Here is a 27500-nt window from a genome sequence, read left to right as displayed (position 1 = left end):
CGGCCCCCCCCCCCCCCCCCCCCCCTAGTAGCTGAGCTGTACTGGGTTGGCCTGGTTACGGACCCCCCCCCCCTCAGTAGCTGAGCTGTGCTGGGTTGGCCTGGTTACGGACCCCCCCCCCCCAGTAGCTGAGCTGTGCTGGGAAGGACACCGTGATGGAGAACAGCCGATCCAGAGCAGTACGGTTTGGCCCGGCCCGGTAGTGTGTCAGGCCCTATCAGAACAGCTGGGGCCACACTGGTGGACTCTCTCTGCTCCAATCCCCTCTCTTATAATTGTGGACCAATCAACATACAGGAATGGCTGTGCCTCATTGTCATGACGACAGCCTGTGGAACTGATGTGGAACTCTGCTGGTTCCTCTTCCTCTTCCTCTTCCTCTTCCTCTCTGTCCTCGTCTCTGTCCTCAGTGAGTCCTCAGAAAGCAACAATGCAACAATGCAGCGACAGCCAGATAAACCCACCGAGTGATGAACAGCCAGATAAACCCACCGAGTGATGAACAGCCAGATAAACCCACCGAGTGATGAACAGAACAGCATAAACAGAGTGATTATGAAGGAGGGGATAAAGGAGAGGATCCTGGGAGGATTAGACGTTGTTTCACCCTGGACACTAAAGAAGAAGAGTCCATTTGACCAAATCTCCCCGGCACACAACGTGATTATACTGTATGTTGATGCAATGTGTATGTACCTTACAAAAGAGAAAGAATAATAAATATATCATTGGTGTCAAGAAATTTTTACTATTATGTTTGGTTGTATTTTTGGAATGATTTATCTGGTGACAAAAATGCAAAACAGTTCCAATGTGAATTTTGATGTGATTTTGTTGGTTCTCTGGCCATTAAAGCTACGCTGTGCTCTACCGTGGCAGCTACTGTTGTGTGTTTGCTAATCAGACTACAGGGTCTTGTACTCAAAAGCGTGTAATTAAGTGCTATAAGTGCAAAAGATTGTAATGTTTTATATCAAGATTACTATTCATGAAAATGTCAGTCAAGTTTATACTTTTGTAATAAAGTGGCACTTTAAAAAAAAAAAAAAGATGTGTTTTCTCATACAGTCTCCATTTTTCTACAAACCATTTTCACAATAACAGAATTAACTCTTTACCTGGATGTTTTTATTCACCTGACTATGCTAATAACATGATAACAACCATGCTAATAACCCTGCTAATAACATGATAACAACCATGCTAATAACATGATAACAACCATGCTAATAACATGATAACAACCATGCTAATAACATGATAACAACCATGCTAATAACCCTGCTAATAATATGATAACAACCATGCTAATAACATGATAACAACCATGCTAATAACATGCTAATAACATGATAACAACCATGCTAATAACATGCTAATAACCATGCTAATAACATGCTAACAACCATGCTAACCTCTGGTCTAAACAGGCCACTATTTGAATGTTCCTAAAATGCATCTGTCCTCCCTCCCTTCCTTGAAGGATCACTGATCTGACATGACTTGGCTTTGACCAATCCAGTCACGTAGGTGTTGGTTATTACATTACTATTACAATCACATGACCAAAGCTCCAACACACCCCACAGCTGGATTCAACTCTCATGCTAGAAATAATGGATCCTTCTGAAACCAGGGATGGTGTTTGTGTGCGTGTGTGTGTGTGTATGTGTGTGTGTGTTTGCGTGTGTGTGTGTGTGTTTACGTGCATGCGTGCGTGTGTGTGTGTGTTTGCGTATGTGTGTGTGTTTACGTGCATGGGTGTGTGTGTGTGTGTGTGTGTGTGTGTGTGTGTGTGTGTGTGTGTGTGTGTTTGCGCGCACGCACGTCTGTGTGTGTGAACCAGGCAAGCTCCACTGCTGGCTAACAGCAAGACAAAGGGTTCTGGTACACAGAGTGGTACTACAGATCCAAAGCAGGAAAACATTATTTCTACGTGTTTGTAGTAAATGGCTACAATGGCTTTGATGAAGCCAAATGCCCTCAGGAAGATGTAAGAGAACTGTGACTACCACTCATATCATTTCATTATCACACTCTAATAACACATTATGAACCCAACTAGACACACCTGACAGCCCGGCGTGTCACACGGTTGATTCTGTTGGGTTCATCGCTGTTTCTGTTTATTATGTTTAAGTGTGACATGGATCACATTCTCACACACGTTCTCACAGCCCCCCATTCCCTCTCCACATCATTATCATCTTCATGTGAATCCGTGTGTGTGTGTGTGTGTGTGTGTGTGTGTGTGTGAGAGAGAGAGAGTGTGCGTACACACATGCATGCGTGTGTGTCTGTACATGAGTGTGTGTGTGTGTGTGTGTGTGTGTGTGTGTGCAGTGGGGTCTGCGATTGAGTAGCTGTAGAAAAAAATAGGTCACCATTAAAACAAAAAGCTTGCAGTCAACATCGCAACCGTCTGCTGAATTTCCATTGGTCGACTTGTCTCCATAGTAACAGGTTAACCTTGAGGCAGTAGTCACATGGCCTGGCGAGTCTTGCGCTGTCTTGGTGGATTCAGCATGCGTTGCCTGACATCCACCATCACTCGGTCACACTCTGACAGAACAAGAGAATCCCCCCGTACAGAACCCCCCCGTACACCGCTAATGTACAGTAAGCCTGTTAAGAACACAGGCTGATCGTACATTCAGACTATACATGAGATTATGGTGTAAGGTATAACATGAATGTGAAATATCCAGCAACATTTAAACCACAAATAAATAAAAAAAGAATCAGGATAAAATAAAGACAAAAGTATTGAATAGAAAATATATTTGTAATCAGACAAGAACTGAACCCCAGACAGGATCTGACTGCAGGTTTAAGATCATCCATTGTCTCAAAACAGCAGCCAAGAGATGAGTGAAAGGCTGGAGTTTATTTATTCATAATGAACCTTTAATTATCCAGGTTAGTCTCATTCAGATACAATCTATTTGTAAAGAGAGACCTGGTCCATGACAGCAGCATGGGAGGACAGCTGCACGGGAGGACGGCGGCACGGGAGGACGGCGGCACGGGAGGACGGCAGCACGGGAGGACAGCAGCACGGGAGGACGGCGGCACGGGAGGACGGCAGCACGGGAGGACGGCGGCACGGGAGGACGGCAGCACGGGAGGACAGCAGCACGGGAGGACAACTCTTCAGACCAAACTAAAACATGGAGTCGACAGCCGTCTGTTTCAGAGTGAAAACCTGAGATGTGTGCAGAGCAGCCTGAGGTCACAAGGGTTAGGGTTAGGGTTAGGGTTAGGGTTAGATTACGTCTGTTTCAGAGTGAATACCTGAGATGTGTGCAGAGCAGCCTGAGGTCACAAGCGTTGGCGAGGATGTTTATTTAAATATGTTTTGGCTAACCTGGGAGCAGACCTAGAAACACGGAACCAGGTTTGGATGATTTCCCTGCTTCTTGGATGGGAATGAAAGCTGTGAGGAGTAAGGAGCTGAGACTGGGGGGAGACTAACCCAACCTTGCAGGAACTGAGGCTGAACTATACTGACCTCTACAGGCCAGGCAGCTCCTCACAACAGGGGAGCTAGAACAACCCTCACTAACATCCTCTGGTCTACTACTACCACTACTACTACTACTACTACTATACTACTACTACTATACTACTACTACTACTACTACTACTACTACTACTACCACTACTACTACTATTACTACTACTACTACTATACTACTACTACTATTACTACTACTACTACTACTACTACTACTATTACTACTACTACTACTATACTACTACTACTATACTACTACTACTACTATTACTACTACTACTACTACTACTACTACCACTACTATACTACTACTACTACTATTACTACTACTACTATACTACTACTACTATACTTCTACTACTACTACTACTATTACTACTACCACTACTACTACTACTACTACTACTACCACTACTACTACTACTATACTACTATACTACTACTATACTACTACTACTACTACTATTACTACTACCACTACTACTACTATACTACTACTACTACTACTACTACTATACTACTACTACTACTACTACTATACTACTACTACTACTATTACTACTACCACTACTACTACTACTACTATACTACTACTACTACTACTACCACTACTATTACTACTACTACTATTACTACTACACTACTACTACTACTACTACTACTATACTACTACTATACTACTACCACTACTACTACTATACTACTACACTACTACTACTACTACTACTATACTACTACTACTCCTACTACTACTATACTACTACTACTATTACTACTACTACTACTACTACTACTACTACTACTACTATACTACTACTACTACTACTATACTACTATACTACTACTACTACTATACTACTACTACTACTACTACTACTATACTACTACTACTACTACTATACTACTACTACTACTATACTACTACTACTATACTACTACTACTACTACTACTATACTACTACTACTACTATACTACTACTACTATACTACTACTACTACTACTATACTACTACTACTACTACTATACTACTACTATACTACTACTACTACTACTACTACTACTATACTACTACTACTACTACTACTATACTACTACTACTACTACTACTACTACTACTACTACTATACTACTACCACTACTACTACTACTACTACTACTATACTAGTAGTGGTCTGGTAACATTCATAGCATTCCTCATTCTGCATGACAATAAGCCTGTCCTCCTGATGTGTGTGTGTGTGTGTGTGTGTGTGTGTGTGTGTGTGTGTGTGTTTCACTGCAGTACTACACTTTCCCACCAAAAACAAGACGTAGAGTTCAATAATGTTACATTTAATATAAAACCACCAGTTCCAGTCTCCCTGTACCATTCAAACACACCTGATTCAGACACAAAAACAACACAGTTTATCATCTTTTCTGGCCAACATTAAAAGTGAGGCGACCTCAAGCTTTATATAATCACATCATTATCGTCTCCACAGCGATGGAACTCATTTAGACCCATGTTGCATCGTGTTTGGAACAGAACAGCCCACCTGAATCTTTAAAATGCACAAACAACAGATAGATCAAATGCACACACAGCACTTCGTAAAATCACTTCCCCACTGAAACGATCCTCTGTAGCAGAAAATAGAATACAAAATGTCCTCCACAGTTGTAGACTGTACATACAGTATGTGAGTTCTGACTCTACAATAACATTGTTTGTGTCCATGACTACCAGCAGTGGGGAATGTGTGATTGACATGTCCAGGTACAAAAGGTCGGTCCTTCAGGGGAGGCTACTGGCAGTGGAAATCGGAGGACAGGCTCATTGTTATGCATGGAATGGAATGAAGAATGGTATCAAACATGTTCCATGCATTACAATGATCCCCTCCCCGGGTTCTACCTCCAGCAGCCTCCCCTGGTGTTCTACCTCCACCAGCCTCCCCTGAAGGTGAGTCATGTAGTTTGGGGCGTGGCTGCCCTGCTTGGCCAATGGCCACACTGAAACTGTGAAAACGTACATATGCTACGTTCTCTAATAGCAGCAGTTGATATCCTGGTAAACAAACTAAAGGTGACAGGACAGTCAAGGCCGGTACTGGACCTCGTACTGGACCTCGTACTGGACCTCGTACTGGACCTCCACACCAGAGGTCACACAGTCTCTGTCTGGACTACAACAGCTGAACCTTCTTCATCATGTGATCTGTTTCTCACGGCCATCAGGACTCCTGTGTTCTGAAGCTGAGAACCTCCATGTCGGACCTTCATCTGTGTCAACACGCCAGTTGGTCCTGGTCCTCCTCGTCACTCCAGCCTGCCGACCCAACCCCGTCTGTCCCAAAGTACCGGTCCCCAAAGTCCCCTGCAACAGCAGGACAGACAGACGGATCAGGACACCGTTTCTTATTTGAATGGAGAAATGGCCAATCAGTCCTGGTGTTTCAAACAGGAACAGGTGGTGACAGAGGTGCTATTTCTACACAGATGAATAGACAGTTTGGAATAAATGAGAACTGAAATGTTAAAACATGACTGGTACAGGGTTAGGCTTAGGCCTGGTAAGTGTCCTAGGGTTAGGCTTAGGCCTGGTAAGTGTCCTAGGGTTAGGCTTAGGCCTGGTAAGTGTCCTAGGGTTAGGGTTAAGGCTAGTACGTGTGCTAGGCGTGTTGAACCCACCAATCCCGGGGATGACCTGCAGCATGTGGTCCACGCTCTGGTCCACGGCGGTGGTGATGATCTGTACCTGGGGGAAGGCGTACGCCACGGAGTGGACCCCCAGCTCCGCCATCAGCAGGGACACCAACGCTATCTTGTTTTCCTGCACCTCGTGGTCCTGCACACACACACACACACACACACACACACACACACACACACGAAGGAATGAATTACTTTATTTGAACATAGTTGCCTTAGCCATTAGAGTACAACGATACACACATAAAACAAAACACAATTAGGTCAACTGATCTAACACACACACACACACACACACACACACACACACACACACACACACACACACACACACAAACACAAACCCTCGGTCAGTCATGAGGGAGGGTGCTGTGGCCTCTCCTCACCAGCAGAACCCTGACAGCCATCATGGCCGCCGCGCCCGTTGACACTGTGCTGTCCATCAGGATCACATGATCCTCACTGATGTCCTTAGGCAGGCGCAGGTAGTGCAGCTGGACATGGCAGAGGAGAGGAGGAGAGGAGAGGAGAGGAGAGGAGGGGAGGAGGAGAGGAGGGGAGGAGAGGAGGAGAGGAGAGGAGGGGAGGAGGAGAGGAGGGGAGGAGAGGAGAGGAGAGGAGGAGGAGAGGAGGGGAGGAGGAGAGGAGAGGAGGAGAGGAGAGGAGAGGAGAGGAGAGGAGAGGAGGAGGAGAGGAGAGGAGGAGAGGAGAGGAGAGGAGGGGAGGATGAAACAGGGTTACCATGGAGATACAATCAGGAAGGTACAGATCTGGTGGTTACTAAGGAGACTGTGTGAGGTAGATGAAGTAAATAATAAAAATAAAGAAATTGTCGACCTACAAACTACAGACTACAGACTACAGACTACAAACTACAAACTACAAACTACAAACTACAGACTACAGACAACAAACTACAGACTACAGACAACAAACTACAGACTACAGACAACAAACTACAGACTACAAACTACAGACTACAGACTACAAACTACAGACTACAGACTACAAACTACAGACTACAGACTACAAACTACAGACTACAGACAACAAACTACAGACTACAAACTACAGACTACAAACTACAAACTACAGACTACAAACTACAGACTACAGACTACAGACTACAAACTACAGACTACAAACTACAAACTACAGACTACAGACTACAAACTACAGACTACAAAGGGCTCTGGAAGACACTGGCCAGTGTAAAGTGTACAGTATACTGTTAGTAAAAAAAGAAGTACACATCTAAGGCTCCACTGCTCTAACCCTAACCCTAACCCTAACCCTAGCCGTAAACCCTAACTCTAACCCTAACCTAACCCTAACCTTAACCCTAACCCTAAACCTAGCCCTAACCATAACCCTAACCCTAAACCTAGTCCTAACCCTAAACCTAACCCTAGCCCTAACCCTAACCCTAACTCTAACCCTAACCCTAAACCTAACCCTTACCCTAACCCTAAACCTAGCCCTAACCCTAAACCTAACCCTAGCCCTAAACCTAACCCTAACCCTAAACCTAACTCTAACCCCTAACCCTAACCCTAACTCTAACCCTAACCCTAGCCCTAACCCTAACTCTAACCCTAAACCTAACTCTAACCCCTAACCCTAACCCTAACTCTAACCCTAACCCTAACCCTAACTCCTAACTCTAACCCCTAACCCTAACTCTAACCCCTAACCCTAACCCTAAACCTAACCCCTAACCTAACTCTAACCCCTAACCCTAACCCTAAACCTAACTCTAACCCCTAACCCTAACCCTAGCCCTAATCCTAACCCTAAACCTAACTCTAACCCCTAACCCTAACCCTAACTCTAACCCTAACCCTAACCCTAAACCTAACTCTAACCCCTAACCCTAACCCTAACCCTAACCCTAAACCTAACTCTAACCCCTAACCCTAACCCTAACCCTACCTCTGGTTCCCCTGAGTCCAGGTTGGTCTGGATGAGGATCTTGCCGATGCGGACATCCTTACACACGGCCCTCAGCGCTGGCTCCATGGTCTCCCCCGCCCGCAGGATGGACACCCCCGTGATCTGAGGGCAGTCCAGGCAGCGTCAGCACATACACACACACATACACACACACACACACACACACACACACACACACACACACACACACACATACACACACACACACACACACACACACACAACAGCCCTCTTCATGTAGACGGAGGTATTTACCAACGTTTTACATGGAGGATAACAGTAGTGTGGAGGTCAGAGGAGCTGTACGAACCCCTTTCCCACTGAAGCTGCGGCCCTGGTACTCCTCTCCCTGGGGGGTCTGCACCGTGCAGGGCTGGGGGGGGCACAGGGTCACCATGACATCATCACACAATACACCTGAATCACTGGCTAAGACAGAGACACAGACACACACACACACACACACACACCTGAGAGGGCAGAAAGGTGAGGGCGTGTTCAATGAGGAGGCGCATCAGCCTCTTAGAGTAGAAGATGAACTCATCTCGACTCGTCTCCTTATTCCTGCATCAGAGAAGAGAGGAGGAGGAGGGGAGGGAGGAGGAGGAGGAGGAGGAGAGGGAGGAGGAGGAGGAGAGGGAGAAAGGGAGGAGGAGGAGAGGGAGAAGGAGAAGGAGGAGAAGAGGGAGAAAGGGAGGAGGAGAGGGTGAAGGAGGAGGAGAGGGAGAAAGGGAGGAGGAGGAGAGGGAGAAAGGGAGGAGGAGGAGAGGGAGAAGGAGAAGGAGGAGAAGAGGGAGAAAGGGAGGAGGAGAGGGTGAAGGAGGAGGAGAGGGAGAAAGGGAGGAGGAGAGGGAGAAAGGGAGGAGGAGAGGGAGAAGGAGGAGGAGAGGGAGAAAGGGAGGAGAGGGTGAAGGAGGAGGAGGAGAGGGAGAAGGAGGAGGAGAGGGAGAAAGGGAGGAGAGGGTGAAGGAGGAGGAGGAGAGGGAGAAGGAGGAGGAGGAGAGGGAGAAAGAGAGGAGGAGGAGGAGAGGGAGAAAGAGGAGGAGGAGAGGGAGAAAGGCAGGAGAGGGAGAAGGAGGAGGAGGAGAGGGAGAAAGAGAGGAGGAGAGGGAGAAGGAGGAGGAGAGGGAGAAAGGGAGGAGAGGGTGAAGGAGGAGGAGGAGAGGGAGAAGGAGGAGGAGAGGGAGAAAGGGAGGAGAGGGTGAAGGAGGAGGAGGAGAGGGAGAAGGAGGAGGAGGAGAGGGAGAAAGAGAGGAGGAGGAGGAGAGGGAGAAAGAGGAGGAGGAGAGGGAGAAAGGCAGGAGAGGGAGATGGAGGAGGAGGAGAGGGAGAAAGAGAGGAGGAGAGGGAGAAAGAGGAGGAGGAGAGGGAGAAAGAGAGGAGGAGAGGGAGAAGGAGGAGGATAGGGAGAAAGAGAGGAGGAGAGGGAGAAGGAGGAGGAGAGGGAGAAGGATGAGGAGGAGAGGGTGAAAACGTGATAAACACTTCATTCTCAGCTGAGCAGCGCAGGAGAGAGTCTTCCTGTACAGTCCTGGAGGCAGGTCTGAGGTCTGTGGTTATTACAGCTCTGGGACCTGTGGTTATTACAGCTCTGGGACCTGTGGTTATTACAGCTCTGGGACCTGTGGTTATTACAGCTCTGGGACCTGTGGTTATCTAACCTGATGATGGTGTGGAGACCTTTGACCTGCGGGGTACTCTCCAACACACTGAGGGTCTGAGGGAGGGGCTGGGTCTGCTGGGCTGAGGCCAGGACCGCCCTGAGAGGGGGGGGGGAGAGAGAGGGGGGGGGGGAGAGAGAGGGGGGGGGAGACAGAGAGGGGGGGGAGAGAGGGGGGGGGGAGACAGAGAGGGGGGGGAGAGAGAGGGGGGGGAGAGAGAGGGGGGGGGAGACAGAGAGGGGGGGGAGAGAGAGGGGGGGGGAGACAGAGAGGGGGGGAGAGAGAGAGGGGGGGGGGGAGAGGGGGGGGGGGGGGAGAGAGAGACAAAGTAAACACAGCACTGAACACCAAAGGAGCACCACAAAGACATACATGAGATCTACACACAGATCTACACACAGATCTACACACAGATCTACACACAGATCTAAACACAGATCTACACACAGATCTACACACAGAGAAACAGAACAGTTCAGGTGGGAGTTTATGAACACGTCTAGGACACACAGTGACTGTGATGTCTTTGACACTTCAGAGTGGAGCTCTCCCCATAGAGTTAGAGGGCGTTAGAGGGTGCACTCCCCTAAAATAAGTGAATATACTGTATATGCCATGTTGTCGACATTCCTCATCAAATGTAATGAATGGGAAAGATAGTCTGTGCTTTCTCTAGTCATATACCTCTATGGCTCTAGCTATCTCTAGCCATCTCTATCTCTAGCCATCTCTATCTCTAGTCATCTCTATCTCTATCTCTAGCCATCTCTATCTCTAGTCATCTCTATCTCTATCTCTAGCCATCTCTATCTCTATCTCTAGTCATCTCTATCTCTATCTCTAGCCATCTCTATCTCTAGCCATCTCTATCTCTAGTCATCTCTATCTCTATCTCTAGCCATCTCTATCTCTATCTCTAGTCATCTCTATCTCTATCTCTAGCCATCTCTATCTCTAGCCATCTCTATCTCTAGTCATCTCTATCTCTATCTCTAGCCATCTCTATCTCTAGTCATCTCTATCTCTATCTCTAGTCATCTCTATCTCTATCTCTATTCATCTCTATCTCTAGCCATCTCTATCTCTAGCCATCTCTATCTCTAGTCATCTCTATCTCTATCTCTAGTCATCTCTATCTCTAGCCATCTCTATCTCTAGCCATCTCTATCTCTAGTCATCTCTATCTCTATCTCTAGCCATCTCTATCTCTAGTCATCTCTATCTCTAGTCATCTCTATCTCTAGCCATCTCTATCTCTATCTCTTTCCTGAATACAAGTCAACTCCGGTATGAAGTCACCTTGCGACACCCTGTGGTTGAACTATGAATAACACCCTACATCTCAGATAGACACTGTACTGGTGTCATACTGGGCAGGAGGACGGTACTGGTGTCATACTGGGCAGGAGGACGGTACTGGTGTCATACTGGGCAGGAGGACTGTACTGGTGTCATACTGGGCAGGAGGACGGTACTGGTGTCATACTGGGCAGGAGGACGGTACTGGTGTCATACTGGGCAGGAGGACGGTACTGGTGTCATACTGGGCAGGAGGACGGTACTGGTGTCATACTGGGCAGGAGGACGGTACTGGTGTCATACTGGGCAGGAGGACGGTACTGGTGTCATACTGGGCAGGAGGACTGTACTGGTGTCATACTGGGCAGGAGGACGGTACTGGTGTCATACTGGGCAGGAGAGGGAGGGAGAGGAGAGATGTTAACCTACCTGACACTGAGCTCACGCTGCATAGAGGGAGAGAGAGAGAGAGAGAGGGAGAGAGAGAGAGAGAGAGAGACAGAGAGAGAGAGACAGAGAGAGAGAGACAGAGAGAGAGAGAGAGAGAGAGAGGGAGAGAGAGAGAGAGAGGGAGAGAGAGAGAGAGAGAGAGAGGGAGAGAGAGAGAGAGAGAGAGAGAGAGAGAGACAGAGAGAGACAGAGAGAGACAGAGAGAGAGAGAGAGAGAGAGGAAAGAGGAAGAATGCAGGTAAGAGAGAAAGAGAAGCAAAGATGAACAATTAGTTAAAGAGGGAATTAAAGATGATTGAAACAGAACAGAAAACATGACCTGTGTGTTCCTTATCTGGGACTTCTGAGAGATGTCAATCTAATGATGTCAATCTAATGATGTCAATCTAATGATGTCAATCTAGTGATGTTAATCTAATGATGTTAATCTAATGATGTTAATCTAATGATGTCAATCTAGTGATGTCAATCTAATGTTAATCTAATGATGTTAATCTCGTGATGTTAATCTAGTGATGTTAATCTAGTGATGTTAATCTAGTGATGTTAATCTAATGATGTTAATCTAATGATGTTAATCTAGTTCGTACTCGGAGATAACAAAACTACTTTCATTCACAAACTCCTGAGCTGAGGAGGCAGAGGAGGAGGTAATGAGGAGGAGGCAGAGGAGGAGGTAATGAGGAGGAGGCAGAGGAGGAGGTAATGAGGAGGAGGTAATGAGGAGGAGGCAGAGGAGGAGGTAATGAGGAGGAGGTAATGAGGAGGAGGTAATGAGGAGGAGGCAGAGGAGGAGGTAATGAGGAAGAGGTAATGAGGAGGAGGTAATGAGGAGGAGGCAGAGGAGGAGGCAGAGGAGGAGGTAATGAGGAGGAGGTAATGAGGAGGAGGTAATGAGGAGGAGGTAATGAGGAGGAGGCAGAGGAGGAGGTAATGAGGAGGAGGCAGAGGAGGAGGTAATGAGGAGGAGGTAATGAGGAGGAGGCAGAGGAGGAGGTAATGAGGAGGAGGTAATGAGGAGGAGGTAATGAGGAGGAGGCAGAGGAGGAGGTAATGAGGAGGAGGTAATGAGGAGGAGGTAATGAGGAGGAGGCAGAGGAGGAGGTAATGAGGAGGAGGTAATGAGGAGGAGGTAATGAGTCTGTGATTATGACCAGTCATGTAGTTTCACTGTCAGAGAGACTTTTCAAGTAGGTCATCCACTCATCACCACCTACTACCAGCCTCTCCAACACACTCCTCCACATGGCCACTGGGCGGCGCCACCTTCCCGTGAGCCATCAGGCCAAGGCCGTTGTAATAAAATAATAACAACAACAATACAGGCCATTTAGCAGACGCTTTCATCCAACGTGACTTGAGGTCCAGTGATTGAAGGCGTCAGAGTGCTGTATACCCGTCTGGTCACGGCGGGATTGAAGGCGTCAGAGTGCTGTATACCTGTCTGTGGTCACGGCGGGATTGGACCGTCCACCTAAGTGTTGCTAATGCCACACCGGCTGAGCTGTCAATCACTCACCTCCTCCAGCTGGCTGTGGACGTGCTGGACGATCAGATCGATGGCCACCATGTTCCCCCCGCCTGAGGGAGGGCGAGGGACAGAAACACATCAAACATGTGTTGTATTAACCCACCAAAGAGTTCCGGAACACTCACCACCTAGACTGCCAAGTGTTTTATGTGGTATTTACCTAGCAACAATACTTTGGCCATAAAATAAAATGTTTATATTTGATGCATTTTTGGTGAATAAAGTCACCCGTGGCTGTAGAATGACTTTATTCACCCTCGGGAATAAATGAGTTCAGGAATCCAGAGATGTTTCTATGTGTCTCACCTCGTGGAACAACAATGTCGGCCAGGCGCATGGTGGGCTCGATGTAGCGGTCGAAGGCCGGCTTCACAAACTTGTTGTACTGCTTGATGACGCCCTCGATGTCCCTCCCTCGCTCTGTGATGTCACGCCGCAGCCGGCGAACGAGCCGTATGTCTGAGTCTGTGTCCACGAAGATCTTCATGTCCAGGAGCTGCAGCCAATAGGAGGAGAGGGGTGGGACTACAGGACCTTCCTGTTCAGTATCTGACGAGGTCAACACCTGAACCTAACCCCTAACCCTAACCTTAACCCCCTAACCCTGACCCTAACCCCTAACCCTAACCTTAACCCCCTAACCCTAACCCTAATCGTAAACCTTAACCCTAACCCTAATTGTAAACCTTAACCCTAACCTTAACCCTTAACCTTAACCCTAACTGTAAACCTTAACCCAAACCCTAACCCTTAACCTTAACCCTAACCCTAACGATTAACCCTAACCCTAACCCTTAATCTTAACCCTAACTGTAACCGAACTTGAACTCATTTGGGAGTTTAACATGGCGTGTCGTGTTAGTTTCCCCAGGAACAGAGACCCACAGCAGTGGAGACACTGCAAGATGGACGCACTAAAGAAGTTCTGACAGGCAGCCAATAGAAGAGCTCCTCTCTTTCCACTCTCATCTCTTTCTCTTTATGACCAGGGCCCAGAGTTTTTCTTGGTTAGGTGGTCTCATGGTCAGAGGAACTCTCTCTAACACCCTCCAACCATCACCCCCCTCCTCCACGATCCCCCTTTTCTCTACCTTCACTCTCCATCCTTCACCTGTCAGGCTCTGGGGACTTGACTGGTTCAGGAAACACTTTTAACAGCCGTCATGGTACAGGACAGCCTCACCTGCAGGAGCTCCTTGTCGGCAAAGGACATGATGCCCTCAAAGACGATCACACTGGCACCATAAACTGTCTTCTACAGGGGGAGACAGAGACCGAGACAGACACACTGTAGAAACACTCCTGCCCTCCTATACTCCTATACTCCTATACTCCTATACTCCTGCCCTCCTATACTCCTATACTCCTATACTCCTATACTCCTGCCCTCCTATACTCCTATACTCCTATACTCCTATACTCCTATACTCCTACACTCCTATACTCCTATACTCCTGCACTCCTATACTCCTATACTCCTGCCCTCCTACACTCCTATACTCCTGCACTCCTATACTCCTATACTCCTGCCCTCCTATATTCCTATACTCCTGCCCTCCTATACTCCTGCACTCCTATACTCCTATACTCCTATACTCCTGCCCTCCTATACTCCTGCCCTCCTATACTCCTGCACTCCTATACTCCTATACTCCTGCCCTCCTATACTCCTATACTCCTGCCCTCCTATACTCCTATACTCCTGCACTCCTATACTCCTGTACTCCTGCCCTCCTATACTCCTATACTCCTGTACTCCTATACTCCTGTACTCCTGTACTCCTGCCCTCCTATACTCCTGCCCTCCTATACTCCTATACTCCTATACTCCTGCACTCCTATACTCCTATACTCCTGCCCTCCTATACTCCTGCCCTCCTATACTCCTATACTCCTATACTCCTGCCCTCCTATACTCCTATACTCCTATACTCCTGTACTCCTATACTCCTATACTCCTATACTCCTATACTCCTGCCCTCCTATACTCCTATACTCCTATACTCCTACACTCCTATACTCCTATACTCCTATACTCCTACACAGCTGTCAGCTAGACTGGTCCTGAGTGGCTCAGTTAGCATAGCACAAGCAATGCTAAGGTTGTGGGTTCGATTCCCGCTGGGACCATATAGTAAAATGCATGCCCTCTGTACTGTAAGTCCCTGTGTGATAAGTCTGATCACGTTTATCTGGTTTCCTCACCCAGTCCTTCTGCCGGCCGTGTGTGGTGAAGTCGTAGACGGGGATCTTGACGCTCTTGCCCTGTTTGAGTCTCCGCAGCGTGGCGACCAGCAGCTCAAAGTCAAACGCCCCCGGGTGGTCGAAGTTGAAGTCGTTGCTGGCGGCCAGCGTCTGCTCCTCAGGAGACAGGACCTGTAGGTGGAGGAGACACACGTCAGAGAAACTGGCTGCTCAACAGCTGGCTGTGTCTGTTCTCTGTGTCTGTTCTCTGTGTCTGTTCTCTGTGTCTGTTCTCTGTGTCTGCTCAACAGCTGGCTGTGTCTGTTCTCTGTGTCTGTTCTCTGTGTCTGCTCAGCAGCTGGCTGTGTCTGTTCTCTGTGTCTGTTCTCTGTGTCTGCTCAACAGCTGGCTGTGTCTGTTCTCTGTGTCTGTTCTCTGTGTCTGTTCTCTGTGTCTGCTCAGCAGCTGGCTTCTGTGAAACGGGGAGAGACTGCAGGGCAGACGCATCAACAGCAGGAGGGGTCAGTATTGACAAGCAAGCAGTGGAGGTTCCTGGAGCCCAGCTTCACAGACACAGGGAACGTCACAAGGAATATCACAGGGAACGTCACAGGGAACGTCACAGGGAACGTCACAGGGTGAATCTGGAGAAGAAACATGTCCTGCCATGGGATGTTGCCATTTCTGATTATACTGTGTGTGAACACAGATCAGGGTGCTGTCTTCAGTGGAGGCTGGAGGAGGTATTCATTACTATGGGCCCATCCTCCGAGTTCTACCTCCACAAGCCTCCCCTCCCCGCCGTGAGTTTTACATTGAGTTCTGCGGTGATGTACCTTTATGGATCAGATTTTATAGCGAGTTCTTGAAACGTGCTGTAAGTCCCTCTCCCCTCCCTTTCCCTTCCTCAACCCAGAGTGCTAATGTGTTGGTGCGTGTGTGTGTTAGTGTGTGTGTTAGTGTGTGTGTTAGTGTGTGTGTTAGTGTGTGTGTTAGTGTGTGTGTTGGTGCTGACTCTGTGATTCCTGGGACTGTGTGTGTGTGTGTGTGTGTGTGTGTGTGTGTGTGTGTGTGTGTGTGTGTGTGTGTGTGTGTGTGTGTGTGTGTGTGTGTGTGTGTGTTGAGCTGGGTGGAGAGGCAGATTAGCGGTGGTGTGGGACAGCCTCTGCCCTGTGTCATTAGCATCATTAGCAGTGAGGGATTCTGGGAAGGCTTACACTATTAGATCTGCCCTGGCTGACTGACTACGCTGCTGCCATGGTTACCGCTCTCAGCGGAATGAGAGAGACTGAAAACAAACTTTAGAATCTGTTTAACTGTGGGCCTAGACGGTCGCGGTGCTGCCAGGGTCACAAACAAAACAACCAAACAAAAACACATTTTAGTATTTTTTCTTAAACAAAACAAGCGGCCCACTCCGGCCCAGAACCGACCAGTCCACCGGCGTCGGACAACGTCTGACATAAATAATGTAATGTTGACTGAGGGAGAGATGCATACTCTCTCACACACACACACACACACACACACACACACACACACACACACACACACACACTCACACACCGGTGTTAGTGTGTGACTGACCTTGTAGAAGGAGTCCATGGACAGCAGGACGACCCAGGGAACATCCAGAGCTTCTATGATCTTATTGGCAACCGTGGTCTTCCCTGAGGCACTGCCCCCACACAGCCCTGCACACACACACACAAGCTGTCAATCATTTCAACGCATGTATGTGTGTGTGTGGGTGTTTGTGGGTGTGTGAGTGTGTGTGAGTGAGAGAGAGAGGGAGAGGTGCAGATTTGTAGAGGTAAAGCACACAATATGAAAAGACATTGCAGGAAGCAGTCCATCCTGTACACAACAACAACAACCCCCCCCCCCCCCTCCCCCCTCCCCCGGGCGCCCCCCTGGCTGTCGCACCGATGGCGAAGGCCTCTTTGGACTGGGCGCCGTGTTCGTCGTACCAGGGCGGCCGGCCGGCGGTGTAGATGGTCCGGGTTCCGGTCCGGAGGAGGGGAGGCTCCTTACTCAGCGTGGTGCTCCGCCTGCGGGGGGCGCTCACGGGGAGCAGGCGGTCCAACGAGTCCTCCCCACTCCCACTGGAACACAGACAGCCAATCAGATCACTGGAGCACAGCACAGCCAATCAGCATCACTCTACCACAACTCTGACTTACTGGCCCGTCTCTGATTCACTGGTCAGACTCTGACTCACTGGTCAGACTCTGACTCACTGGTCAGACTCTGACTCACTGGTCAGACTCTGACTCACTGGTCAGACTCTGACTCACTGGTCAGACTCTGACTCACTGGTCAGACTCTGATTCACTGGTCAGACTCTGACTCACTGGTCAGACTCTGACTCACTGGCCACAACTCTGACTCACTGGTCAGACTCTGACTCACTGGCCACAACTCTGAATCACTGGTCAGACTCTGACTCATCGCATTCAGGATTCAAGGATCACCGATTATCCCGCTCAGCATCTAGTGAGAGGACAGTGGCGTAGGAAACAGAGGCAGGGAACTCTCCAGCCTTCCACTCTCAACACTGGGGCGTTCTAAACCAAAGCAGTATGCTGATCATTACAGTTAAGGTCACGTTGATCAGGGCTTAGCTTTGCAGCCATGTTTACTATAAAGCTCAGTTAAAGTCAGCTCAGCAGTTCCGCCACTCTCTCAGAGCACACATGTATATATTTGGTGTTTGGTGTCACTGATCAGCCTTAATGAGAGAGGGCGTCCTTCCTAGTGTCCCACATACAGAGAGAAGACGGACAACAACATCCCCACTGAGTCACTACTCTCATCCCTTTCAACCACTGACCTCCTAACCACCAGAACTGACACACCACCAATCGGTCCTCAATGAAAACCCTGACTAAACACCACACCAAGTCTGGACCCTCCCCTTCCTCCCTGTCTCACCCACTGACCACAGCTGTGACAACAACAGCACATCACACAACACACACAACACAGGAACCACCATGACTCAGCCTATCACAAGCCTCCTCTCTGACGGCGTCTGTTCACATGACCAACATTTATGGCAGAGGTGTTCTGAGTGAGCGTAGAGTACACATTTGTCAACCAACGTTTCCGTACAGTAATGTGATGTCTAGCATTGGGCAGGAGATCTGCTCTCCTGGACCAGGTCTGCTCTATTGGACCAGGTCTGCTCTATTGGACCAGGTCTGCTCTATTGGACCAGGTCTGCTCTCCTGGACCAGGTCTGCTCTATTGGACCAGGTCTGCTCTATTGGACCAGGTCGCCTCAGAAATCTCTGAAGAACGGAGGACAAAATGGCATCTGGTGTCGACCACTTACCCGCAGTCGGGCCTCATGGACCAGCAGCCTGAGACGCGGGCCCCCGTGTAGCCGGGCAGGGTCATGTCTGCCTCGGGGAGGGTCTCTCGACAGCCCTCCATCCCAGCCCACGCAGGTACAGAAACGCTCCCAGGCAACACTCCCAGGTGACGCTCCCAGGTAACACAGTAAAGCTTACTATGGTAGCGGTGTCCCTGGTCACATTACCCTGAACCCTGGAGACAGTTCACAGAGGGACACCACTCCTCTGCTAGTCTGTTCTGACTTCTGTCACCGTCTGTTATGTCAGCGTCCCTCCTTCACTGCTCCACTCCGGTCCTCTCTGTCAACTGTCCATCTCACTACAGAGGAGAGGTGACAATGACACCTCTACTTTTCCCTCCCTCTCTCTCTCTCTCTCTCTCTCCCCCTCTCTCTCCCTGCTCTCTCTCCCTCTTTCCTCTACCTTTCTCTCCCTCCCTCTCATGCTCTCCCTCTCTCCCTCCCTCCCTCCCTCTCTCTCCCTCCCTGAGTGACTTTAAGAGGATCAATGTAGCTCTCTGACAGCAGAGTTGTTTGTCTGGTAGTTTATTAATGGAGCCACCAGTGAGTGCGTGGACGTCCTCTACTGACGTCCTCTACTGATCCTCTAAGATAAACAACAGAGGCATGTTAATCCCCCTGAGAGACGCTCCACCTCCTCTATGTCCCATTTAGCCTTGGCTCTGATCTAAGTTAAGTGTCTTATCATGTCCTGTCTGACTCTGACGTTCATACCCATCAACTCCCTTCTGTTCCCTGAAGTGGTTTCAAAAGGGACTACGATTAACAACTATATTATAATAATACATTATAAGAATACATTATAATAATATGATCACATATTTATTATAGGAGCATAACAAACCTCTCTCTCACAATCATGCAATGACAGAAAATAAAAAACATCAAGAGATAATTGGACGCATTTATCCAATAACATAAATATAGAGAATGCAACAACAGTTGGATGTTGAAGCCCTTCGGGTCGACGGTGTGATGTTGGTTAATGAGCTGATGTCTGTCTGTCCTCCACCCTCAACTCTGACCCGACCCAGCGCAGCCATCTGCTCCTCTGACTCATCCACGGGTGACACGGTGACAGTATGCGACAGCAGCAGCTCTCACACAACGTGATCATCGGTCATAAATCTATCATCCATTATAAATCTATCTAGTTTGATTTTCGAATCGGTAACGCACTACTAACATCCCTGGCGCTCTCTGGGGAGGAGACGGAGGTCACGGTGATATAACGCACCGTTAGACGAGGATAGAAAGCATCGCATGTTGTGCTTATTGTTAGTAATATAGTTGACTGTTTGATAATTCAAGGTTCAGGTAAATACTGAAGGTGTCAGGTGTACCTGTCCGAACGGGATGACATTTTCTTCCCGCTCTCGGTTTCCATCAGCATCTTCCGCGACCGGAGTCGGTACCGGCTGGACAGCGCCATGTATTCCTCTGTCATCCTCTAGTGGGATTGTGGGTAATGTAGTTTACTCTGCTGACCTAAATACACTATATTCATTTGGCTGCCATTTTCTTACCCTCACAAATCATACAGGCTACAAATATCACATAATATAACTTTCCAAGCATGTACAGTAGTTCAATCACAGTTCAATCACAATAAGAATGCAGGCTATGATGAAATAAAAACATTAATAGTAACAATAGAAATAGAAACAATAATAGTTTTATTTTTCTGAAATACGAGAGAGAGAGAGAGAGAGAGAGAAAGAGAGACAGAGAGAGAATTCATCAGATAACTAGAATCACAAATCTTTCACAGCAACGTATAAGTAAAACATAGACATGGGTTGCAAGACAGAACTGATCCAACTGACAAATCAGCCATAAACGTCCTTTCATTTCAGTTCAAACCGTCGGCAGAGGTATCAATCAGTCTGTCAACCAGTCTGTCAATCAGTCTGTCAATCAGTCTGTCCTACTGATTGATGGGAAATGAATAATCACCAATGTTCCAATATACAAGCAGTCCATTGATCATAGTACACGTTCTGTCCTTTGTGTTTGATTATTCTATTTCATGCATCACAATGAGCCCGTCCTCCGATTTCTACTTCCACCAGCCTCCCCTGCTGTCGTTGTGTTGTGAGTCATCCATCTCCCCTGGGTCTGTCCGGGTGTGATGCTCTGACTATGTGGACCCCAGGAAGACATTCCCAGCCAATGGGGATCCTAATAAAGAATAGATTCATCCCAAGTATCCTGGTCAGAGTTCAGAGTTCAGAGGTCATGATGTCCGTGTGTTTCAGGGTTCAGCCCTACCGTCCGACCTGCGTCTCTGACCGTTGGCGGTGTTCTGTGGAGCTGGTTAAAGTGCTGTTATGTCTGATTGGGCCACAGTGTCCACAGTTTGTTATGATATGTTCCCAAAAGAGCCTAGAAAAGACAAAGGAGACCGTAGTTAAACCTAGTTTCTGTTTCCTTTTTTCTCTCTCTCTCTCTCTCTCTCTCTCTCTCTCTCTCTCTCTCTCTCTCTCTCTCTCTCACACACACACACACACACACACACACACACACACACACACACACACACAATGTTCACCTCTACTGAGCAGCTGCAGGTTGCGTCCCTCCTCTTGGACCTGCAGCTGCAGGACCTGCTGGAGGAGCTCCTGCCTCAGGGTCTCCTGGACCAGGCCCATCCTCTGCAGCTTCTCCCCGTTCAGCCTGACCAGAGCCCTGCCTGGGGCAGAGGGGCGGGAGGAGGAGGACAGTGGGAACACTACTCTATAGGAACTCTGAGAAACAAAGGTGTTCCTCTACCTTCAACCATAAAGGGTTCCTCAGCTGTTGAAGAACACTTTTGGGTTCCATGTAGAACCCCTTTCCAAAGAAGGTTCTAAATGGAATCCAAAGCGGTTCTACATAGAACTTCTTTAGAGGGTTCTCCCACAGGCATAACAGAACCTCTTTAAAGAATGTCGTCTGCAGCTGTATACTGTAGTAGAGCTACAATGACTTCAGTGTAGTCAGGTACTGTAGCTGTGGGAACAGTGTTTCTGTGTGTGTGTGTGTGTGTGTGTGTGTGTGTGTGTGTGTGTGTGTGTGTGCGTGCGTGCGTGCGTGCGTGTGTGGGTGCGTGTGTGTGCGTGTGTATGTGTGTGTGAGTGTGTGTGTGTGTGTATGTGTGTGTGTGTGAGTGTGCGTGCGTGCGTGTGTGCGTGTGTGTGTGTGTGTGTGTTACCTGTGATGGCGTGGTGGGAGAAGGCCTCTACGTAGGTCAGGTAGTTGTGAGGACAGTGTTTCTTCAACCATTTGCAGACGTCCTGCTGAGTCCATAACACGACCGGCCCGATCAGGCTGGGCTGGGTGGGGCTGGTGTGGTAGATCCCATAGGACTCACCTGCTCGGTGCTGAAATACACACACACACACACACACACACACACACAGTGAGACTTTTTATTTTATTTATTTTTTTATTTTACTGTCATATCTGCTTGTTGTTTGCATGTTGCTGTCTTGGAGCAGACCTTGAAGAACTGATCAAATGCAGGTGTTTCAGACAAGCAACCAGACAGGCTATCTACTATCAACCTGTACCAGGTGTATCAGACAAGCAACCAGACAGACTATCTACTATCTACTACTATCTATTACGACCCATAGATACAGTTACAGTACAGTACAACTACAGTACAGCTACAGTACAGCTACAATACAGCTACATTACAGCTACAGTACAGTACAGTACAGTACAGCTACAGTACAACTACAGTACAGTACAGCTACAGTACAGTACAGTACAGCTACAGTACAACTACAGTACAGTACAGCTACAGTACAGCTACAGTGCAGCTACAGTACAGCTACAGTACAGCTACAGTACAGCTACAGTGCAGCTACAGTACAGTACAGCTACAGTACAGCTACAGTACAGGTCTGTCTGGGCTGACTCTGAACTACAGAAGGACTTGTTCCTAGCAGGTCTTCTACTTCTTCTACTTCCACTAAATTCACTTTGGGTAACTGCAAATCAATGAAAAGCACATGCACATGCACATGCACGCACATACACACACACACACACACACACACACACACACACACACACACACACACACACACACACACACACACTGCAGGGGGAATCATCCCTCTCCTATTAGCAGGCAGTAAAGTCCATTAATGAGGACCTCATGTACCAGGGTTAGGGTTATGGTTAGGGTTAGGGTTAGGGTTAGGGTTAGGGCCATGAGATCAAACACAGAGATAGAACCTACAGCACAGTCACTCTGTGAGCCTCTATCAGACCTTCAGGGGAGGCTGCCGGAGGTAGAAATCGGAGGACGGAGGACGGGCTCATTGTAATGCATGGAACAGAATAAAGAATGGTATCAAACATGTGCATTTAATACCATTCCTCGTTCCATTCCATGAATTACAATGAGCCCGTCCTCGATTTCTACCTCCACCAGCCTCCCCTGTGTCTGATGTGAGTCGGCCTCATATCCAAAGACCAAATTCTTTAATTCTTTGGAATCTGTTCAGGTTGTAGAACTAGTGGGGGAAGGAATCAAATGAAGCCTTTGATCATTCATTCACTTTTAAAAAATCAATGAGAGCAGTGTTCTCTCCCTCTCTCCCTCTCTCCCTCTCCTGCTCTCGGATCATCTTCTCCTCTCCTCTGTAGAGCAGCCCCCCCCCGCACCCCCACCAGCCCCCCCCCCCCATGAGAAGTTCAAAAGGTGCAGCGCCCCTCAAAAGCTGATGAGCAACAACAACCAGACTATCTACCTGTATCTACCTACTGTATCTACCTAACAACCAGACAGACTATCTACCTGTATCTACCTAACAACCAGACAGGTTATCTACCTGTATCTACCTAACAACCAGACAGGCTATCTACCTGTATCTACCTAACAACCAGACAGGTTATCTACCTGTATCTACCTAACAACCAGACAGGTTATCTACCTACTGTATCTACCTAACAACCAGACAGGCTATCTACCTACTGTATCTACCTAACAACCAGACAGACTATCTACCTGTATCTACCTAACAACCAGACAGACTATCTACCTGTATCTACCTAACAACCAGACAGGTTATCTACCTACTGTATCTACCTAACAACCAGACAGGCTATCTACCTGTATCTACCTAACAACCAGACAGGTTATCTACCTACTGTATCTACCTAACAACCAGACAGGCTATCTACCTGTATCTACCTAACAACCAGACAGGCTATCTACCTGTATCTACCTAACAACCAGACAGGTTATCTACCTGTATCTACCTAACAACCAGACAGGCTATCTACCTGTATCTACCTAACAACCAGACAGGTTATCTACCTACTGTATCTACCTAACAACCAGACAGGCTATCTACCTGTATCTACCTAACAACCAGACAGGTTATCTACCTACTGTATCTACCTAACAACCAGACAGGCTATCTACCTGTATCTACCTAACAACCAGACAGGCTATCTACCTGTATCTACCTAACAACCAGACAGGCTATCTACCTGCATCTACATCGAATAAAGTTGAAGTTCAATTTGTGATGCGTGACTTATTATGTATCACAGTGAATATGACAATGATATCTACAGTACATATGCATACTGTACACCAGGGGAGGCTGGTGGAGGTAGAAACCGGAGGACGGGCTCATTGTAATACATGGAATTCCATTCATTACAATGAGCTTGTCCTCTGATGCAGCCTCCACCAGCCTCCCCTGACATGTATTTCCATATAATAAGTCAAGACATTTGTGATGCATGATTTATTATGAAATGATAGTAACACGCACACACTGCACACAGGTACAAACAATCTCTGTCCTTAACCCAACTCAGTATCATACAGTATCATTGGCCGAGCCTCGAGTAGCCAAACCCTCCTTTATAGTAGAAACTCTTTGATTGGTCAATGACACAGCAGGGACATGGGAGATTTAAATGTCCTTCTAGGATACAAGGGCTTCTTGTGTCTGAGTTGAGGCTGTAGGCTGTCCTGCTGTGTCAGAGGGACGGATCTTTACTGTAGATCAGAAACCATTCATCGAACCGAGGACAGAACAAAACAAATCACTCTAAAAGACAATCAGTCCAAACCAGGGATCCACAGACATTGAATGTAAATGTGACTGACCCAGTTTCACAAGACAAAAACATCCTTTGTTACAATCGACATCTGCAGGAGGCGATACTGTGAGGGTTTAACAACCGTTCTATACATCCCATACTGAGTAACCTCCTTTACCCTGTTATCTGTCCCTTACCAGACCATCGCTGCTCTGCTGTACAGACTGGGATGATACTGGAGGAAGACCGCTTCTATTTAAAGCCGTTCTGAAAGCCTGTGAGTGCCCCATAGCCCTCTGGGTAAACAGCGCATTCTATTCTGCCTGCTAACAAAGTGCTCATATTGAACAATGGACGGTGGCCTGCAAAGTTCATTTATCATCTGATGTCTTTCCATCATTCCCCTGTGTGTAGAGCAGGGGAGGCTGGTGCAGGTAGAAATCGGAGGACGGGCTCATTGTCCAATTGTTCAACTTGTATGCAGGACTCCCCTGGAAAAGAGACCTTGCTCTTAGTAGGACATCCTGCATAAAATAGGTTAATACGATACATAAATCTATCAATAGGACTAGAAAGAGGGTAGAAGATTACAGGAAGAAGACATTGCATGAAAAGACAGAGGCTTGTGTTCCCTGCACATGTACCGTCCGATAGGCAGCTGAAAGCACGGATGATTAGCAAGAAATGAGGTCATTTTTTTCACATCTTTTGTGATCTTGGCATTTCCCTCTCTTTCATCAGAAAAAGTGGAAAAATCTATTTGTTGTGCAGCAGATGACAGCACTGTGGAGGTTGTTTCCATGTGATGTTTTGAACAAGGTGCTGAAGTATTCATGACTTCCTCTCTCAGCCTTGTTGACATCAATCATTTGGTGATCAACCAGATCAACAGGATATCACGCTGAATTTGTATGAATTCATACAAAAGTTGAAAGATTTCATACTAATCAGGTGTTTTGCCTTTTGTATGAATTCATATGAATTAAGCGTGAGGTCTTGTTGACCAGAGACCAGGGGCGGTGCTGACCGTACAGTACCGGAGGAACAGGCTTGCCTCCTGGCCGCCACTGGCTGTAGGTGCCCTTCTCTGGTCCTGTCTTACTCCCAAGATTGCACATTTGTGTTCTAAACTAGCACTAACACACCTGATTCAACTCCAGCACTTCATTAATGGTGAAGCCCTTGATGAGTTAAATGGACATCTACTGTATAAAATCTAAGTGTAGCTGAGGCGATCTGGAATCCCGCTCTCGTTACAGCGATTTTCATGTTGAGTTGAAATATCATCTGACCCTGTTGTCCTCACAGGCCGCTAGTGAAAACCTCTCTGTAGCAAAGGCTAACAGTTAGCAACATCCTCTCCAATAGACAGGGTTCCAACAGCACTTAACTTTACATACCAACATCTCCCCCATCCCTTTAAGAAGCAGCCCTGCCCGAGACACATACCAACATCTCCCCCATCCCTTTAAGAAGCAGCCCTGCCCGAGACACATACCAACATCTCCCCCATCCCTTTAAGAAGCAGCCCTGCCCGAGACACATACCAACATCTCCCCCATCCCTTTAAGAAGCAGCCCTGCCCGAGACACATACCAACATCTCCCCCATCCCTTTAAGAAGCAGCCCTGCCCGAGACACATATCAACATCTCCCCCATCCCTTTAAGAAGCAGCCCTGCCCGAGACACATACTCAAGACACATACCCTCGCTTGTGTCTTCCGCGTGGGAGACCCGTGTTTGAACCCTGCTTACATAAGCTACTTTAGCGACCCTTCGTTCTGTCGTTGACGTACCTGCAGGCGCTGCGTCCCCGGCTGCTGCAGCAGCTTCACAGTTCGCCCCCCCGCCGTCTTCTGGCCCCGCCCGTCGTTCCAGGTTAGGTTCCCGCCAGTCCTTCGGCTCGGCTGGCTGAAGTCCTCAGGCAGTCCTCTGTACTCCACCGCTGGACGGCAGAAGCTGAAGCTGGAGGCGGCTGGGCGGGGCGCAGGAGGAGGGGAGAGAGAGCAGCTTTGACTTCAGGATCAGATGGAAGGAAAACACCCTGGAGCGCACTGGCTCTGCTGCTCCTTCAGGGTCTCAGAGAGAATAAATAACCGTTGAAAAGGAAGGCATTCTGTAACATGGAGGATAATCCATTTGTAGAAAATGTTGCCAAGTTGTTTTCCTTTTCTGAATGTATTTATTCAGTGTGAGAGCCTGGAGCAGCCTGAGGTGTGAGAGCCTGGAGCAGCCTGAGGTGTGCAAACCTTTCTAACGATCATATGACAGGACTATACATAAAGACTGTGACAGCTCAGAGCAGAGCAGTACACTCACATACTTGTGGTGTTCCAAACTCCTTCACTGTCTGTAATTATCACTGAACAGCCCTGGGAGAGCGGAGTGTAAACACACTCTGGGTGCCTTCTCCCCAGGGGAGGCTGGTGAAGGTAGAAATCGGAGGACGGGCTCATTGTAATGTATGAAACGGAATGAGGAATGGTATCAAACACGCTGTCACACCATTCCTCACTCTGTTCCAGGCATTGCAATGAGCCGTCCTCTGCTTCTCACTCAGAGATGATCTCATTCCTGGGTGTTTTCCACAGGCAGGCCAGTAAAACCTGAGCTGTTTATGAGACGTTCTTCAAAGGAATTTCAACTGCTACCCGGATCGCCTCGGAGGAAATTCCAGAAAATTGACACACACACACACACACACACACACACTACCACAACAAGACAATGTATACCACCAATAGTAGGTGAATGTCACCGCAGACAGATGGTGACA

At 47.9% G+C, this 27500-nt stretch overlaps 2 protein-coding genes across 2 annotated transcripts in view; both read right to left on the bottom strand.

Annotated features, from left to right (window-relative positions):
- Nucleotides 1-5788: 5788 nt before the first annotated feature.
- On the bottom strand, nt 5789-20101 carry uckl1a (uridine-cytidine kinase 1-like 1a; the record flags this gene model as incomplete). Its single annotated transcript, XM_083674808.1, has 15 exons — nt 5789-5877; nt 6192-6348; nt 6599-6706; nt 8145-8267; nt 8476-8538; nt 8636-8729; nt 9827-9925; nt 11555-11571; nt 13095-13156; nt 13413-13602; nt 14290-14361; nt 15312-15482; nt 16878-16984; nt 17217-17395; nt 20013-20101. The coding sequence occupies 15 exons, from the start codon at nt 20099-20101 to the stop codon at nt 5789-5791; spliced, it is 1620 nt and encodes a 539-aa protein (XP_083530934.1).
- Nucleotides 20102-20353: 252 nt separating this feature from the next.
- samd10a (sterile alpha motif domain containing 10a) overlaps nt 20354-27500 on the bottom strand; it is a 9255-nt gene continuing 2108 nt past the window's right edge. The window contains exons 2-5 of the mRNA XM_083675561.1: nt 26521-26699; nt 21863-22031; nt 21221-21361; nt 20354-21054 (exon numbers count right to left, since the gene is read on the bottom strand). Of these exons, the coding sequence (XP_083531687.1) occupies nt 21032-21054; nt 21221-21361; nt 21863-22031; nt 26521-26699 (512 nt within the window). The 3' untranslated portion in view covers nt 20354-21031. The remainder of the gene's footprint in view (nt 21055-21220; nt 21362-21862; nt 22032-26520; nt 26700-27500) is intronic.

This window comes from Argentina silus, assembly GCF_951799395.1.
Source record: "Argentina silus genome assembly, chromosome: 8".
NCBI classification, from domain to species: domain Eukaryota; kingdom Metazoa; phylum Chordata; class Actinopteri; order Argentiniformes; family Argentinidae; genus Argentina; species Argentina silus.
The sequence above is the reverse complement of the archived record's forward strand: the minus strand, read 5'-3'. Positions and strand labels throughout refer to the sequence as shown.